This window comes from Microcebus murinus, chromosome 5 (assembly GCF_040939455.1).
Source record: "Microcebus murinus isolate Inina chromosome 5, M.murinus_Inina_mat1.0, whole genome shotgun sequence".
NCBI classification, from domain to species: domain Eukaryota; kingdom Metazoa; phylum Chordata; class Mammalia; order Primates; family Cheirogaleidae; genus Microcebus; species Microcebus murinus.
Window position 1 is genome coordinate 81628537 of NC_134108.1, and position 18476 is coordinate 81647012.

The 18476-nt window shown below is 35.1% G+C and overlaps 1 protein-coding gene across 1 annotated transcript in view; it reads right to left on the bottom strand.

Moving 5' to 3' along the window:
* The window catches only part of COL19A1 (collagen type XIX alpha 1 chain), a 312839-nt gene that overhangs the window by 269705 nt on the left and 24658 nt on the right, over positions 1–18476 (bottom strand). The window contains exons 3-4 of the mRNA XM_076003244.1: positions 15284–15358; positions 14292–14391 (exon numbers count right to left, since the gene is read on the bottom strand). Coding sequence (XP_075859359.1) covers positions 14292–14391; positions 15284–15358 — 175 coding nt within the window. The remainder of the gene's footprint in view (positions 1–14291; positions 14392–15283; positions 15359–18476) is intronic.

Genomic DNA, 18476 nt, shown 5'->3' on the forward strand with positions numbered 1-18476 from the left:
TTATTGCCTGTTTTCAACCACTGGAACATGATTTCCACAAAAACAGAGGTCCTGCCAGACTTGAGGCTGCAAATCAAGCATCTAGACTAGTACCTGGCATATAGGAAGCACTAATAAAAATTTATTCTATTCATGGAAAATCCACAATGATGTCTATGACCAGTCCCAGTAGGGACCTCTTTTAGTTTGCATAATGCCTTAAAGTTGAGACCTCAGGAGACTGTTCTACATCACGTTCATCAAGGAAACAGCAGAAGGAAAAATCAAGTCCTGAGTGATTCTAAAGCCAGTTAATCAAAACTTTTGACATACAAAAAAAGTCCAACAACAAACACCTCTGTTTCTTACTTTAAAAAAAGAAGTTTAAAATCTCTACAGGCTATAGCAAAATATAATAGCTGGTGAATATTTAATATATAATATAGCTGGTGAAAAATAGTAAAAGATATAATAGTATAGTAGTACAATTTCACCAAAGATTTCACCAAAAGTGTCCATTAGCAGAAGTCTTCCAATCCTTGGGAATGTTTCAGTCATAAGAAACCATACATAATAGTTTCCTGTAACCGTATAGTCTTAAAGCTGAAGGGAATCTTGATAGTAATTTAAATCAATCATCTCACTTCATAAATGAGAAATTAAAGCCACAGAAGTTAAATAACTACCCCGCCATCACTCTGCCAGAGGTCATGATGGAACTTGAACTCGCGACTTTTAATTCCAAGGTTAGTTTTTTTCCAGTATATCAAGTTGCTTGTATCCTCTTGGTTAAGAATAAAATTCCCCTCATCACTACCAACCTGACTTAAAAGTAATATTTTGAGACTATGACACGGGGGAAAAAAAACGTCTATTTTTCTGAATACTGAGGAGAAATGTAAATAAATATGAAAGATTAATTTCAAGAAGTAAGTCAATAATTAAAATGTTTACAATCATACTACAATATTCACAACAACAATGAATCATATCTTGGGCTTGAAGCAAAGTATTCATTATGACATCTGCACATCCTAAGTGCCCAGTAGCCCTGAAAGGTAGATTATTATTACAGTTCTTTCCCTGAATGATATTTTGAGCACAGAAAGTATCAGAAAAGCACAGGAAGTATCAGAAAACACACAGTAATATCTTTAAAATAGGGATTACTGTCTATTGGGTTTTTAAAAAGATGTCCATGCTAAAGAAGATGAAAACAGTCAGAAATATTTTCACTCTATTCCTTAGAGATCATTTCCCAGAGAAATTAGAAGTTTTCCTCAAGGATTTCTTTAAAGATGAGTGCACTTTTCAAAGAGTGAAAGTTAGGAGAACAGTGTATGTACTGATAACTAGGTAATATGAAGGAAGGTATAAAGTATTCTAATAAATAGTGCCTTGATGTTTATCTTACTTGTGAGAAGTAATATTAATAATATATTGGTATCTTAATACTTTAAGAAAAACATCAATAGAATGATAACCTAACCAAAAAGGCAAGTGATTCCTTAAATGTGAAAATGACCATGTGACTATCTCAAATGATGATGGAAAGAAAGTGAACCTTTCACACCGATCATATGTTACTGCTTTCTTGGCACATAGATTAGTGTAAACTTTCATTCTATTCATTCCCAGAGTTGTGAAATCAGTGCCTAACATGGCTATACACAAAAAGTGTCTGGTCTCTCAGGGACAAGAAGTGTCATCTGGGCAAATAATGGGCATTCCTGGCTGTCCAATTAATGAGAAACCAGTAGGAATTGCCGTAAAAGGATAGACTTTGCTTTCCACACTCCTTTCCAGATGGTGAGCACTGCAAGCCTGGCAAACCCAGGGAAAATTAGAAAATTTTAAAAATAATTTATTTTTTTAAAGCACATGTAAATATTTATTGGCAGTTGTTTCATGGGGAAATCAAAATAGAGAGTAGATTACATTTATTCTCTAAGACTAGCCCCTGGTGGTTCATTGTCAAGAAAAATAAAGACAATAATAAAGTTCATGAATTCATTTACTTCCTAGTATATTAAGTAAGTAGGAATTGCAAAGTAAGTTCAATTTGATGTATTTGTTCAGTATTCCTAAAAGAACCATAGTTTGTAATGTGGCTAGTAATAGCTCTGTCTCAAATACAGAAAAGGTAAAAGATAAAACCAAAATACAGAATAAGAGAGGATTAGAAAGAAAACTCATGATTATGTTCCTTTTTTGTTTTCTTTTACTTAAAGGCAAGGAGTAAAAATATAAAAAAGAACAAAGATTAACAAGGTTTCACAATATCAGTGCTCATAAACTGAAAAGTAAGATGACATAATGATTCCACGGAAATCTCATTTTATAAACTATGTTCCAAAAACTGAGTGAAACATATATTCAGACAGCAAAGTGTTTTAAAAGTTTAATTACTGATTACAATGGTTCCGGAGGTAATTCTTCAACAAACTCAAAGCATAAACCTTGAAGTAAAGTGTTTATTTTGATAGAGCTAGAGTGAGTTTTCCAGATCATATTTAACGAGACCAAGCTTTGTTTATTTATTTTGCTTTTAAAATGAAATGGCTACATGGAAAAAATAATCTATTTTTAAATGTCAAGAACTGGCTTCGAAATTAATTCTTCCATTCTGAATAAGTGTGAGGCAGGGTTTATGAAGAACTTCCGTATTTACAAGTATCAATGGGGCCTCTGACTTGCTGAATATCTTCCAGGAAGAGAAATACGATACAAGTTACATTTCCTGAGAGTGAAGTGAGAGATGCTTGGAGTTTATAGTAAGTCATTTCTGTCCCAGCTGACATCCACCATCACCTGTCACGCTACAAGCTATTTGGCTAGCAGGGCCTGGAGAGTTTGTCTCAAATGCCTTCCCGCCAGGCTGGGTGATGATCTTTGAGTTCCACAGCCACAGAGACTCTGAAATCTTAGCCTTTTTGTGTTTGCTGAGGGGATTCAGACAGATAGGTTGTTAATGGGAAAACAAAGCTTGGATGACTCTCTAATAATCTCTCGCCTGTTCTGATAAGCACTTGTTCGCTGTGGCATTGTAAATGACTTTCCATTGAAAACAAGCCCTCCCATGACATGTTACTCAGATAACAAAAATCAAGGATGAATTAGACAATGTGCTTTTCAGAAATGGGAACCCTTTCAGGGTTGGCTTTTATAGGTATCCCCCAGGCAAGAACCACAAGACATCCTCTGAATTCTAAAGTGTCCTTCCTGAGTCTGGGAGCTCAACTCCTACTTCATGATCAGTCTGGAAGATCCCAGACCTAACTATCTGAAAGCTGTGATTTTCCTAATGGCATATACCCAGTTTTTTTTTTTTCTAGAATGTCATGCTATTGCTCCCACACCTTCACTTTTTTATAGAATAAAGTTCAAGCCGCCCAGGCCAGCAGATAAAGCCTTTCAGAACAGCCCACACTTTCAGCCCTCTCCACCTCCAGACACTCTGCTTACCTGTGTTCTCTAACCACACGGGATTTCTCACTATTCCTCAAATTGCCTGACCTTTGAAGCCACCATGGCACTCCACACTACCGGAACAACACACCGGCTCCTTGGCTCACCTGGCGAATTCATATTTCAAGCCTCAATTTTTCACTTCCTCAGTGAAGCTATTCCTCATTTCATCTGTTCTCTCAAAGTTTATCATGAAACATTGCTACTATATTGCATAACAGCTAATTTTTGGCTTATCTGTCATCCCAGACAGAAATAATTCCATGGATGATTTGTATTCATTCTTAAACTCTCAGGGTCTGGCACATAATGAGTATTCATTATCATTGGGGAATTGAATGAAATACTGTGTTAGAATTCCTTCTTTCACCAGTATCAAAGCTGAATTTAAAAATGATAGTGACAATGTACCATAAAACATTTTTTCTATATAGCCCTCTTAAGCAAAGGAGATCTTATATTTTTATCATGGGTAAATTAGAAGGGAGAGGCAACATGGTACTGATAGAGAGGATTGCCAGGTATATGTACCTGCTAGCTTTTGAGCCCCACAGAGGAGGGTGAACCAGGAGTTGATAGAAATACATTTATTAAACACTCTGTGAGGCTCTGTGCCCAAGAAGCACTGCCTCAGAGCCTAGGAGACAGTCAAAGAAAGGGTCATTAGACCCATACCACCACCCTCCGAAGCACATACACACATTATACTCAGTCTTAAGCCACAGGGCAGCTCTGGCACCTGAGAGCTGAAGATGGGCAGACGTGAGCAGAGATCAACTGGGTCTTGCAGAACAGCATTTTCTCAGAGGGGACTCCCAGCAAGGACAAGGGTGACATGCATTGACAAGGAAGTTAGAAAATGAGAACAAAAGTACACTTTCTTTTGAATATGAACACATGTGCATCACTCTTGGGGCTCCCAGGAATAACAAGAGTACCTTTAAGAGGAAGCTGAGGTTCTACAGTGGTGCCGGTAGAGAGTAGAAACCATAATGATGCAGGCAGGCACTGATGTCAATACGATACCATATGAATCGACATACTAATGAGACCTGAGAACAACCAGATTATACGAGCTCAGAATTACGTAAAAATCATAAGAAAAGTGTTATTGGACCACAAAAAAAGAAGGAAATTTGACTGAGGACCAGAGAGTGCTGAATGTAGATGGTAAGAGGTGTGCTAAGCTTTCTAGGATAGGTAAGATTCCAACAGGCAGAAAAAGTGGATAAATTATAACAGAGAGAGAGATGGATTCACAAAGCAGTTTAGTGCAACACGTAGTCATTGGCATTTGGAGACAGGTCAGGGGTCACCAGCAACTGTTAAGGAGAAATTTCCATAGTGTTCAATAAGTCCTAGTGAAATTTGAATGGGTTATTGGATATGTGAAGTAAAAGTGGCCAGTAACATTATTCCTTTAAGAAATGTATGAGTAAAAGGACTGCTGAGGGAGAATGTTTCTAGAGCAGGGAAGGATTAAGTACATATTTGTTGCCTAAGAGGCTAAGATACTGTGGAGAGGGGTGTTGAAGACCCAAGAGCAAGGGGGATCACGGTGGATCAAGGCCTTAGCGGAGGCTGGCTGGGAGAGGATTAAGAGCACAAGTGAAGGGGTTAACCTTTGAAAGCAGGAGGGCTGCCTTTAGGGAGGACAGCTGAAGCGGAGAATTTCTGAGGTAGAGAGAGGAAGTTGACATTGTTCAAATGAGAAGAATAACTTGAGCACAAAACATCTGGTCAACTCAATCTCCTATTCAACCAACCAGATGTTAATTTTTCACGGCACCACCACATGTGTCCATATTAATTAAATTTTTCACTGAACTTGTGATTGCTTCCAAATTACATACATATAGCATGGCAAAAAAATGTAATCAAGTCAATTATCTGAATATTTTATTCTTTCAGCTTAAAATTATAAAAATTTCACCTCATCTGGAACAAATGTATTTTAGGAAATCTAAGGGCTGACCTAAATGAGAGCATAAACAGTGTACCAAACTTATATGAGTCACATAAAATAGCATAAGCATAGTTTTTCTGCTAGTTAATACTATGCTTATTTTTTTATCTGCCTTTGTGGCTAATTTAAAAGAATTAAAATAATAATAGTTAATGATTTATTAGCTGGCACAATTATTCTGCCTTGGTTGACATACATTTCAAAGTTTATTACTAAAATCAAAATTATATCCTATTATGTAATCTGATTGTATGAGAATAGGGATTATACTATTTTATGCTATTTTATGAACTATATTAATATAGTCCAACCTACAAAAAAATCTTTAGACTTGTTACAAAGTTATTCTTAAGCACTAGTATAATAAAACATCATGCATTAATTACTACAGTCAATCCTCTAATTCATAAATTTAAAATCATGCTTATCTGTTTGTAAAGTTTACAACCATTATGAAAGCCATATACTTGCAACCACCTAATGTCAATAGCAAATTAATCCTCATAGCATTTTTATGGGCAAAATAAGATTACAGATGTCTAAAGTACATGTTTATTATCCATTTTCTTTTGTACACTCTGAAAATCTGCAGTGCACGCTCCACAGATACATACATATAACCCCTACCAAGCAAAAGCTCTGATTTGATTCATTGGGTAAAAGGATGAATGGAAAAAGAAAAAAATCTAATTAAACAATAGAGGGAGATTAATCAATGTCTATTAGATTGACCCAAGTAATTATAAAAATAGAACACCTTAATTTTATTAATTTATGATGACATTTGCATTATTATGACTCCTAACTAGTACATTTAACTGGTACCTCACTACCCTCAAGGTAAATGGCATACAAACATATTAAGATAATTTACATGTAATCAGTGATAATAAAATAATATAAAAAAAAAAAAACTAATTCTGTATTTGGAGACAGAAGACCTGAGTTCTAGACCCAATTGTTCCATTTACTATTTTTGAAATTTTAGGAAAATTACTTAGTTTCATTGAACCTCAGTTTTTTCATCTATAAAATGGTGATGTGATACCTACATCACAGGGTCATTGTAGTACCAAATGACATAAGAAAGCAAAAGCACTTTGTAAATCATAAAGCATTTCACAAATGTAAGATGGTACTATATGGATCATTAAGATTGCTGGAAACTGAGTACTCACAGGTGCCTTATCCTGAAAATCCTGTATGGTGAAAAGATCTAGCAAAGGAGTTAGAAGTAAGGTGCCTTGTTTTGTGGTATGCTGGTGAAAAGAAATTCTTGGTTGTCTAAAATATGCAAATATCTATACAATCTACCAATAAATTTCAAATGCCACTTGAAAAGTTTAAACCTAAGGTCATGTCAATTGAACTAGCATATACTAAGCACTACTATATATCAGGCACTATGGTGGACAAAAGCATGAACCTGATGGATGTAATCCCCACCTTATCAGGCTAAATAATTGCCTACCCTTCCCAAAGAATGGGAGTTTTGCTATGGGCAATGGAGTCTAGAGAAAAATAATATACTCTGAGCATATGATACTACATGAGAAGCCCATTACATGTTTTGAATGAGCACAAACTTTCATAAGAACTTAAGTCATCTGGATGTTTTGGGAAAAATTGTGTTTCAGTTCTTCGAAATTTTGCCAGAGCCTTAATTAAGGTCCCTCAGCATCAGAGAAAATCAAATTGTCTGCCACCTTCAATATGTATAAATTGGGTCATCAATGCTTTTCTATGATAGCAATTATCTCGTATAATAATATTTATTAAATGTATCCACATCTTAACCTTTCAGGGCCTCATGGTTTATGGCATTCTTTCACCCAGGATATCTTTCCTCTCCCCAGAACTTGACCTTCCTCTGCCTCTCAGTGTCCCCTCAGTCTTCAAAGCCCATTTTAAATCCCATAGTCTTCAGGATGTTTTCTTATCAGCCCAACTATAAGGGATTTTATCCTCCTCTGAACATTTAAAGCATTAACTTGTATGGTTAGAATTATAATTGTTTGTTTTCACTTCTCCCTAGTGGAAGATATCATACACTCTTAGGCAAGAAACATCTCTTTATGCATCTCTCTGCAAATTCTTCACTAGTGTTCTGTCCTGTGTTTCAACAAAGCAAATGAAAAGCTACTCATTTTTCCTCAGAAGTGAGAACCTATCCTTTTTTCCTTAGAAAGTTTATGGACACTTGTAGCAAGAAAATGGATAGGTTTGTAAATGTAAATGAATAGCAGCTTCTCACTTTTATTTCATTTTATGTGAGCTTCTTTTGGTAATGTAATTGTTAAAAACACATTCTTTGAAAGCAATAATAAAAGCATAATTGCTTCTCACTATAAAAACTTCAGATTGCTAAATAAATCATTTATGTTTTCTCCATTTACGACTATATTAAAAACACAAATATTTTAATTCTATAAGATTTTGTCTACTAGCATTCACAAATAGACATCAAACTTAAAATGCTTCTATTAGTTTTCAATAAAATTATTTCTCTCTAGATGGAACAAATGTTCAAGGCCAAGAAAAAACATTAAGTGATATGAATGTTGTAAAATCTATATACATATGATCAATTACTGATACATTCTACTTTTCCCAATACTGAATCATAAAAAATCTGAAAGAAGTAAATCACAACTTACTAAAATTTGATGATGATAATATTAAACATTTCCAAAACTGGTAAATGAAAACCCTGAAGTAATAATTCATGTTATATTATATTTTCGTTTTATATTTTTACACTAAGAAGTTTGTTATTGTTACATATTAACATCCTTGAATTTTCTAGAAAAAATTAAGATAGTTCTTATGACTATTGAAAAGTATTTCTACACATTCTTTTCATCTTAAGAATGTATTACTTAATGACTCACCTTGCCAAGCTATAATTAAGGAATTACAATTATGACACAAAGAATTAATTATGTGTTACAGTTAGTCAATCTCATAAAAACAGCTGGACAACTTTTTAACTAAATCACATATCCTTATACAGGAAAATTCCTATCTACATAATGAAAGAATGCCCCAAATGAAAACCCAAGGGATGCAAAAATAGTCATTCTCTATAGCTTAATGGAATTGTGAAGTAATCTCTCTAAAATGATCAGCAATTAGAAGCTTTGGTATCAGAGTTCTGAACATAGTTTTGAGCTTCCAAATTTAACTGATTTTGAGAACTTGGCAACGACCCAAAGAAGAACAATGAAAATGAAACATGGGTCAGAAAATAGGCCTTTAAAAGGGAAGGGATGAAAATATTGAAAATCAGCCTTGAGGCCAGGCGTGGTGGCACACACCAGTAGTCCCAGCTGCTTGGGAGGCAGAAGCAGGAGGATCCCAGGAGTTTGAGGTGGCAGTGAGCTATGATGATGCCATGGCACTGTGGCCTGGGCAACAGAATGTGACCTTGTCTCAAAAACAAAACAGAACAAACAAACAAGCAAACTGAAAAGAAAATAAGCCTTGTATGTTGTGCTTTAAGAGAGTTAAGCTTTAAGAAGGAGTGAACTCTGAGTCATGAAGCCTAAGCTTGAATGACAGGCAGTACATCTTAGTTCCTTCCCAGGTGAAAGCAAGAGGGAAGTGTAGCTTTTCTTTGCACCATGTATCTCTCTAACAAGTTCCAGGAAGGCAAGATAAGACCCACATTCTTTCATCAATGTAAGCCCAGAGTGTAGTAAAGTGCCTGGCTCATAGTGATGTTCAACAAATGCTTGTTGAATAAAAGGATAAGCTAGACTAAGCTGCATTCACTTCAGTGATTTATTGAATTCTCTTATTTGCCCTTTAGCAAAACAGAAATATTTGGGAACCTCTAAGACATTTACATAGTAAACTACAGCTTCTCTTTGTAATTGCACAAGTTTTAAGTTAAAACACAAAATTTTTAAATGATAATGCCTAATGCTACAGAAGGTATTGGCAAATATGCAGAATAGATGGGTTAGACAATGATGGAACATAATTAGTTGTGTACATCGAGATCCCTAAAAATCAACTAGTAATTTTTTTCTAAAAATCAATCATATGAAAATAATCCTAAACACAGAGAAAAACAACTTTCCTGCATGTTGTAGTATTATTTATAATAATAAAAATCTGGAGATAATGTAGAGGTCCACATAGAAAAGATATGCCCATGGGATAAATCATTCAACAGTAGTAAAGACACAGTAAAAATCATGCTACTACTTATATGTGTGTGTGCGTGTATGTAAAACATCTTTGCTCATATTTAGGATTATTTCCAAGGGAACCGTTAAAGTCTAGAGAACTTGAAAGACTCTTAAAAAATAATGCACATCTTCCAAATACATACTTTGGAGTTTTCTACTTGTTGAGGATTATTATGTTTATAAAACATAAAACACAAATTAGAATAGCTCCTACCAGCTATCTTTTTTTCATATAAAGCTATAAAACTAAATAACTCCTGCTTTCATAAAGCAAACACCAGTTTAATGAGAGAGAGAGAGACATAGAGAAAAAAGACTTCTCTTCACTGGAGTTTTATTTAATTGTAACAAAAGCCACAGAGACCGTATCTGTCATTTACGTCACTGTGTCTAGCTACGTTACCCAAGCTCATAAAACCTTATTAAATTTAATCTGTGTTGATTATTTTTTTACACATAGACTCATTTCTCCCCATTCTTAGGCACTGCTTCAATTGCAAAAGCCACCAGCCTACAGAAATCATCCTAAATCAGAGAAACTACAGACTTAAAACACACAAGAACACTCCTTCCACTCCTCTTTTTCCTAATGATTCATAGCACTTTAGTTGACTGAACCCAATACTGTCTCAGAATCCTTCTTGACACAGTATTCCAGACAGCCACTAGCTATCAAGAGCCTAAGATGATCAGGCTCAGTGGATCGTGTTTGCCTGTAATCCCAGCACTTTGGGAGGCCAAGGCAGGAGGATTGCTTGAGGCCAGGAGTTTGAGACCAACCTGGCAACATAGTGAAACCTCATCCCTATACCAGTAAGACTCTGTCTCAAAAAAAAAAAAAAAAAAAAAAAAGCCTAAGAGGTAAGGCTCTTTACCATACTTGAATTTTCAATAATAAATCAGGAAATTCACTTTCCTGGTATATTTGAAATCGATTTCCCACTGACCAGACAAGCTAAAAGTGTGTGCCCCTTCAGAATCAACAGTACATAGAAATCATAGAAATTCAACATTCATCAACTATTATAAAATATTCAATACTAAGATATTTTTATTTGAAACAAGTTACTACCAAAGTAACTAATAGAAGCCAGAGAGGAACTATATTACACCAATTAAATAAGATACTCCACAATGTGTATGTGTGTATTTCTTTTCTTAAAACTTTACCAATTTGCCCTGATAATTGCCAAAACACAATTTTAAGACAATAACATTATGATCTTCTGTGATATAGCTCTCAATATGTATAAAAATAATGAATGATCTCTTTCACATAACCAGAAACACTTGTAGATGGAAGAAGCCAAGAAAATTTCCTTCAAAAAGATAATTCTAGATTACTGGGGAGCATGCCACACAGAATCTTTTAAAGCCCTCAAATACTTACTGCTTGCTATCCCAATAAATATTGGATAAATGGACATGATTTTAAAACAAACAAAGCACATTTAGCTCCTGAGATGTCCCCAAGCCTGTGCCATCTATAAGTCTACAATGATGTTTATCTGGAGTCCCATGCGAAAGCAGTTGGAATATCTGACCAGCATGTTCATCAGCCCTCTTCCCTCACGAATATCACCTGAAATATGCCAGAACAATTCAAGCAAGCTCAGGAACAGAAAGCATCCCCATTTTCCATGTAAAATAGTATCTGCCTAGTCCCATGCTGACTCTGCAAGGCAGCTTATTTACAAATATATAAATAGCTGCAACTTTACTCCAGCCTCATTGAAAAATCAAAATGGTATCATGCAAGAGAAGCATCCTAGCATACTTGGCTCAATGAGTGAAATGTAAGTGGACATGAGCCAAGTTACTTGACACTGGCTAGTCAGCTTAACCAGACGCCCTCGAGTTTCCTGTAAACGAGGCACGAGGATTCTGCCCTGCAGAACCATAGAATTCATTTACATTGATTACCCAGGGACTGGGCAGTGATTTAGAGTCTCCAAAAAGTCAGAAAATAAATTTCAAGTCATGCCTAATATTTATAATCTCATAGATTCAAAGGGGAATAGCATTGCCTAAATGTGGCAGCAAGTTTTCCACTGTAGCTACTTAAAATTAGCTAAGCCTTCTTACATACAGGTCCAGTGAATTTTAAAAGAGTTTCTCCCAATGCTTTTGCCACCTGGCCAGGATGACAGGACTTTAAATCACCAAGAAGTCAGGCAGAGAAAATGCATCTTAATTTTTGGAACAGAATGTATTGCCTTTCTTAAATTCTTTAAGTTATTTACTACTATTTAAGGAACATATATATATATATATATATATATATATATATATATATATATATCTGAGAACTATTGTGCATCTTGGCTATTCTTTATGGCATATGCAGACCCAAACATGGAATTTCTGTGCCCTAAGGGTTTAATATCTGCTTATGAGACCACCTATGCAGCCACCCCACTATAGCACACAGGTCTGTACAGTTACATCTGAAGTGTCTCACCTAACAATCACCTATTATAATCCCTCAATATGAAATATTTTCTTCCTTAATACTCCTGTTTCTTACCTAGTAATGAACAGTTTACTTCCAAGGAACTACATCATTAAGCTAAAATTACCTGAAGTATCACAAAATAGGAGTTTTAAAAGAAATTATGCTTAAGGAAAACATGAGTTACAAACCTAGTTTCCATAGAGCATCTGAGGGGAAGGAAGGGCAATGAGATGATTAATGCTATTTCCCTTTAAGAATTCAAATGTTGAGATTATCAACAATCTTGTCTATAACTTAAAAATTAGCCTGCCCACTAGGAAGTGAAAACATCCATATATGTTTTCACACAAAAATATCTGTGTTGCAGATAAAACCAAGTAGAATTTTGATCCTTTTTTTCATCGCAGTGTATTCATACATAAGACTATTCATCTTGGACTCAAGGAATAAATATTATGACCGTACATGCTGCCTGCCTTCCTGATGACTCAGCTTTCTGAATTTTTGTCAATTGATCCTTAAATTATTGCCAGCCACATGCATATTACTATTGCTCTGTATAGTTGCTGATCTACTTTTACCATTTAGATGGCAAGTGATTAATTTTTTAAATTTTAGGTCCATCAGTAGAAAAAAATAAAGGTAAATAACAAAAGAAAACTTTGGCAAATCCATTTTAAAACTAAATGAATATCAAGACCAAAAATAAAACTGCAAAACAATCATTTTGTGTTGTTTTTACTATGTACTCTATACAACATATAAGATGAACACCTAGGGGGTATGTTCTTTTATTTTAACTTATTATGATGCATATTTTTTTCTTGGGAAGATGGCTGACCAGAGACACCAGCTGCCAGAAGGAAAAGCTTTAGATGAAAGAGAAAAATACACGCAGACAAACAAACATAGATTAGGTGTAATTCTGAGGGAAGGGTCTCAGAACCTACAAGAGACTCCATGGGAAGAAGTTATGGAGCAGAACAAGAAGGAGCAAGATATTGGCAGAGATCAACCCCCAGGAAGCTTGAAGTCCAGCAAAAAGGATATAGTTGGGGCAGTTTCTCCCACCCTCACATCTCTGACAGACAGTGGGCTCCTGAGCTGCTGGAGAGTCTTTCTCTCCCCATGAACGCAAAAGCAGTTGCCACCAGTGAACTAGGAGCTTCTTGTGGGCAAAGCACCAGGCACCCAGCCCCCATGAGGCACTTCCCATCACCAGAGATCCAAACCAAGACAGCAGGCACCATATTGCTTCTTCATCCATTGTGTGCCTTTGTCCTCCTCAGGGGGCTTCAGCCCCTCGGTTTACATCTTGCTCATTCCTACATAAACATTTCCCAACACCAGCCCAGACTGCGGGAGCTACAGGGGTTCAGTGGGGCCCAGGGGATCTGCATGACCCCATAGCCTGGACATTTGGGGCAGGCTGCCCTTCAGAGAGACAGACAGAGATGACCAGAGTGCTAGATTTCCTCCATCCAAACTCTTTCTTCTCTCTCTCCCCCACCTGTAGCTGCCGAGAGAGAGACAACTGACCCACCACATCAAGGCTTCCACAGAGAGTGGGGCTCAAACCTTTCCTCTTAAAGTTCAGCAGCAGACTGACGGGTGCTCAGACCATGAGCTCCCTGCTCACCAGCCTTTCCTGGTGCTGTGTGCCCAGCAGCTCCATCAGAGCAGGACACGCCCTAAAGTGGAGGGACACCAAACCTGCGTGAGCACCTCATAGGCAACTGGGGACCAGCAAGCTTCTCCTTGGCATGGTCAGAGATTGATCTTCAGAGACCAGGGTGCAGGCCCACAGGCCAGATCCCATACCTCACAATTCAACTGTCTTGCTCAGGGGCTTAGAGGGAAGATTTGCAAATGAATCTTTGGAGATGAGGGAGCCTGGGTAAGCAGAACTGAGAGGAGAGTGCAGTGTGGGTCCCAGCTGCAGAGTACTCGTGGAGCACCCCTCCTCCCACTTGAAGGGCACGCTCTAAGCCTACCTGGTGGGTACAATGAACACTATCTGGCTGACAGGCACACTTATAACCTTGACTCAAGCATTACAAAAATGATCCATGTAACCAAAAACATTTGTACCCCTGTAATACTTAGAAATAAAAAAAAAAATGAACTATCATAGAAAAAAGTTTATTACGCAGCACAGTAAATGTAAAAATATAGTTAATTTGTGTACTATTATTAAAATGTAAACAAAACCATTTATTTTACTTACATAGTGTCTCTAATAAGAAGTGCACTTCCCAATCTGAAACAAGTTTTATCACCTTCACAAAAAGCACGTCTCAGAGAAAAACTCTCTCCTAGATCAAAACCTGTAAAATGTGACAAGTGATTTAATTCAGCAGTTTAATAAATTTAGCGAACTCACAGAGATATTGACTTTTAAACAGGATTTTTTTGTTGTTCTCATCTATAGATTGATTTACTTCCAATAAAATTCTGTTTGGAATCAGCAAAATTTCTTGATTTTATTTTTCTCCTTTTAGGGTACAGGGGAATGAAATTCATTCTGCATATAGGATGTGTATTTATAAGTGTATTTCAAATGACTCAAATATTAATTTTTTTAACCTAGAAATTATCCTAAGTAAATAGAGTAACTCATTGTAGCTCTAATGTCTAAAGACAAGACATGAGTTAGATTGAAAAATAGCACAGTCATCAGTTAAAATATAAGCAGCCTTTTTTAAAAAATCAGGCTTTAGAAGAATGTATACTGATGTGGGAAAATGCTTGGATTTCAAATGTAATGTAAGTATTATGATTATGTGTGTGTGTGTGCACTTTCATACACATGCACTTGGGGGTAAGAGGGAAAGTCACAGAGAGAAAAATGGAGAGAGAGAAAGGAGGAAAGAAGGGAGAAAATAAGGAGAAAGAAAAATAGAAATAGTACACCAAAATAGTAATCGTTACTATATCTGGGTGGTGAGATCTTCTTTATCATAAATTTTCTTCTTTCAAAATTTCTACAATGGATACAACTTTTATAATTTCAAATAATTTCTTTTCTCTAAGCGGTTAAGATATTATTGATGTTAGATTAAACATAAAAAAAACTCTGCTCTTAGAATTATTTTCTGCATTATCTGATTTTAATTTTTTTGCTAATGTTATAATCTTAAACTGCAACATCAAAGACATTACCTATCTGGTGATACTTTTACATAAAAATGCTACTTTGCAAAGGATTATAATGCTTACCTGAAACTTCAAGTTTATTTCTGTTGTTTTGTGTCAACTGATGTTCCTCTGTTCTCAATATAGGACATGTCTTTTCTATTTAAAAAAAAAAAGTATAGATTATTTGCACAACATTTAGTGCTAAGCTAGTATTATTATCATTATTGTTCTAACCATTGATTTATACTAGACATTAAGAAATTAGCTAGTTTTAACAATATCAGTAAACTTTTATGTTCCGAAATATACTCTAATAGTAACACAAGTGAACTACTACTATATTTTATCACAACTTTGATTCAGGTTTTGGTGTTGTGTGACATTAAACTTTTAGAACAAAAGGAGACATAGATGGAAGTTACTAAAATAAAATAAAAAAGCAAAGACATCTACTATACAAAAGTGGCCTATAATTTAAAAAATGAGATAAAATCACTGAGAGAGTATTATGTGCTAAAGTACTTAGTGATATTCAAAGAAAAAAAGATAAATTTAGTCTCTAGTCAGTGAATTTACATGTTTAATACTAACTAGTACAACACACTAATGCAGTAATATATATATATATACATCCACTAAATTTTTAACATATAGAGATATGTTTAAATCTAATTCAGGCTAGATTCTACAAACACAATAGTTAATTCAGACAAAATTGAAGCCAATTTTCAAATTATGTCAAGGTAGTTGTACAACTGGACAGTTAAGACCTTTAAGATTTTTAAACTAAATAGATTTGAATGTTTTGGAATCATGCAAGCACAACTTTAATTCTCCATGTTTAAAATTGATGTTTAGGTTTAATTACTTAATTTTTTTTTAATATAGAAAGGAGATAAACTGCTTAAAATCAAATTGATCCCCTCCTCTGGGAAAGTGGAAATTGCCAATTCACCAGTTCTACTGCTGATCTCCTCAGCCGTTCATTCAACAAACATATACAGACCTCAGGGGTGATCACAGGGCATCATCTTAATATATTTAACTAGAAAATAAATCTGATTCTAAATAGTGCTACGACTTAATCAGATTTAAAAGAAGCAAACTGCAATAAACATTTTGAATACATAATTTATAAAGTAAGTGAAATCATAGCACTGAATAATTTTAGAGCTTACTTAGGTACTTTAGAAATTACTATCTCAGAGATATTAATATGATTGCAGATTCTAAATACTATTAAAATCATTAGCTATTTTGTAAACATTATGAATTGTTGAGCTGAATTCATAGTCATTTTTATAAAAACCAAGCACCTTATCTGAGATCTGGGCACAAAAAAACTGCAGAACATTGCTGAGAGAAATTAAAGGTCTAAGTACCTGAAGACATAAATCAAGTACTTAGATTGGAAGACTCAAAATTGTTAAGATGTCAGTTCTCAGTTTTATCGGTTTATTACTTTCTTTATCGGTTTATTACTTTACAGAAAATAAATTTCAAGTCATGCCTAATATTTATAATCTCATAGATTCAAAGGGGAATAGCATTGCCTAAATGTGGCAGCAAGTTGAAGAAGAACAAGAAGAAGAACAAGCTGGAGAACTTAAACTATCAGACATTAGGAATATTTATAATGTGGTGTTGGTACATACAGAGAGAAACAAAAACATATCCATGCACATACTGTCTCCTTATTGATCACAGAAGGGCCATTGCAATTCAGTGGGGAAAAGATAGCCTTTTCAATAAGTGGTACCAGGTCAATTGAATATCCATATAGAAAAACACTGAACCCTAAGCCTTACTTCACACCATGCACAGAAATTTACTGGAGATAATCATAGACCTAAATATGAAAGGTAAAACAAGAAAGCATCTACAAGAAAACAAAATCTTGACGAACTTGGGGCAGTAAAAATTTCCTAAAAGTGACACAGAAAGCATTAATCACAAAAGAAAAGCTTACTAAATTGAACTTCATTACAATTAAAATCTCTAATCAAAAGACATTTAAAAAATAAAAAGGCAAGCCATAAATAAAAGAGAAGGTATCTGCCGTCCATATATCCCATAAAGCGTCATTTTTAGAACATACAACAAAATCTCACAAATCAATAACAAAAAGATTGAAAATCTTATTCTGAAAATGTTCAAGAAGACTTAAGCATGTCACAAAAGAAAATATCCAAATGGTCAACTCACATATAAAAGGTGCTCAACATCATTAGTGATCAGGAAAAGGCAAAGTAAAATCACAATGGGAAAGGACTAAATGGCTAAAATCAATGAACTGATAGCACCAAGTGTTAGTGACAAGTGGAGCAACAAAAACTCTTCCACATTGCCTGTGCGAGTGAAATTAACACAGAAGGGACAAGAACTATCCCCTGAGAAATTGCAACACTTCTCCACTTGCCATTATTCTTGCTTTGGTTTTCCTATTTCTTCATATCCTCAGAAGTAACACATATGAAATTATTATTGTTCCATATTATTCCATAAATGGATCAAAACAATATGTTAGATGGCTTGCATTTTTAAAGACTTCTTGGATAGAGGGGAAAGCAGGCCTCTGCGTTTTATTAATAGTTGCCCCCTGTACACTTCATAATTTGTCAATATCTCTGACAAAGGAATATTGGGTATCCTAGGATGGGAGAAAAATATTGGTTAACAAACTTTAGAAAAGCGTTTGGCAGTATTTACTAAAGGTAAATATACATGAGCTCTATGATGTGAAAACTCAATGACTCAAAAGAAATGAGTGCAAAAAATGAGTGTAAATGGCTTGTTTGGACAAGCATATTCGTGGTAGCATTACTGATAATAGTGTAAAACTGGTAACAATCCAAGTATTCATCAATATGAGAGTAAATTAATAAATTACAGTATATACTAGTACAATGAAAAACTGTAAAAAAATAAAAAAGATATGTAAGCTATTGATATGTACAACAATTAGATGAATCTCACAGATATAATATTAAATGGAAAAAATACCATTTCCAAGAGAATACATACTGCATAATTCCATTTATGTGAAGTTCAAGAGATTGTACAACTAATCTATGCCAGAGTAGTAGTTACCAGTACAGAAGCCTCCAAGGGTTTTGGATATGTTCTATGTTTTCATCTGAGTGGTAGTCACACAGGTGAATAAATGCATATATAAAAATTCATGGCACTGTGCACTTATGATGTATTCACTTTATCGTATGTAAGTAATGCCTCAACAAAAGGAGGAAAATAAAATCTCTGTGATAACATATTT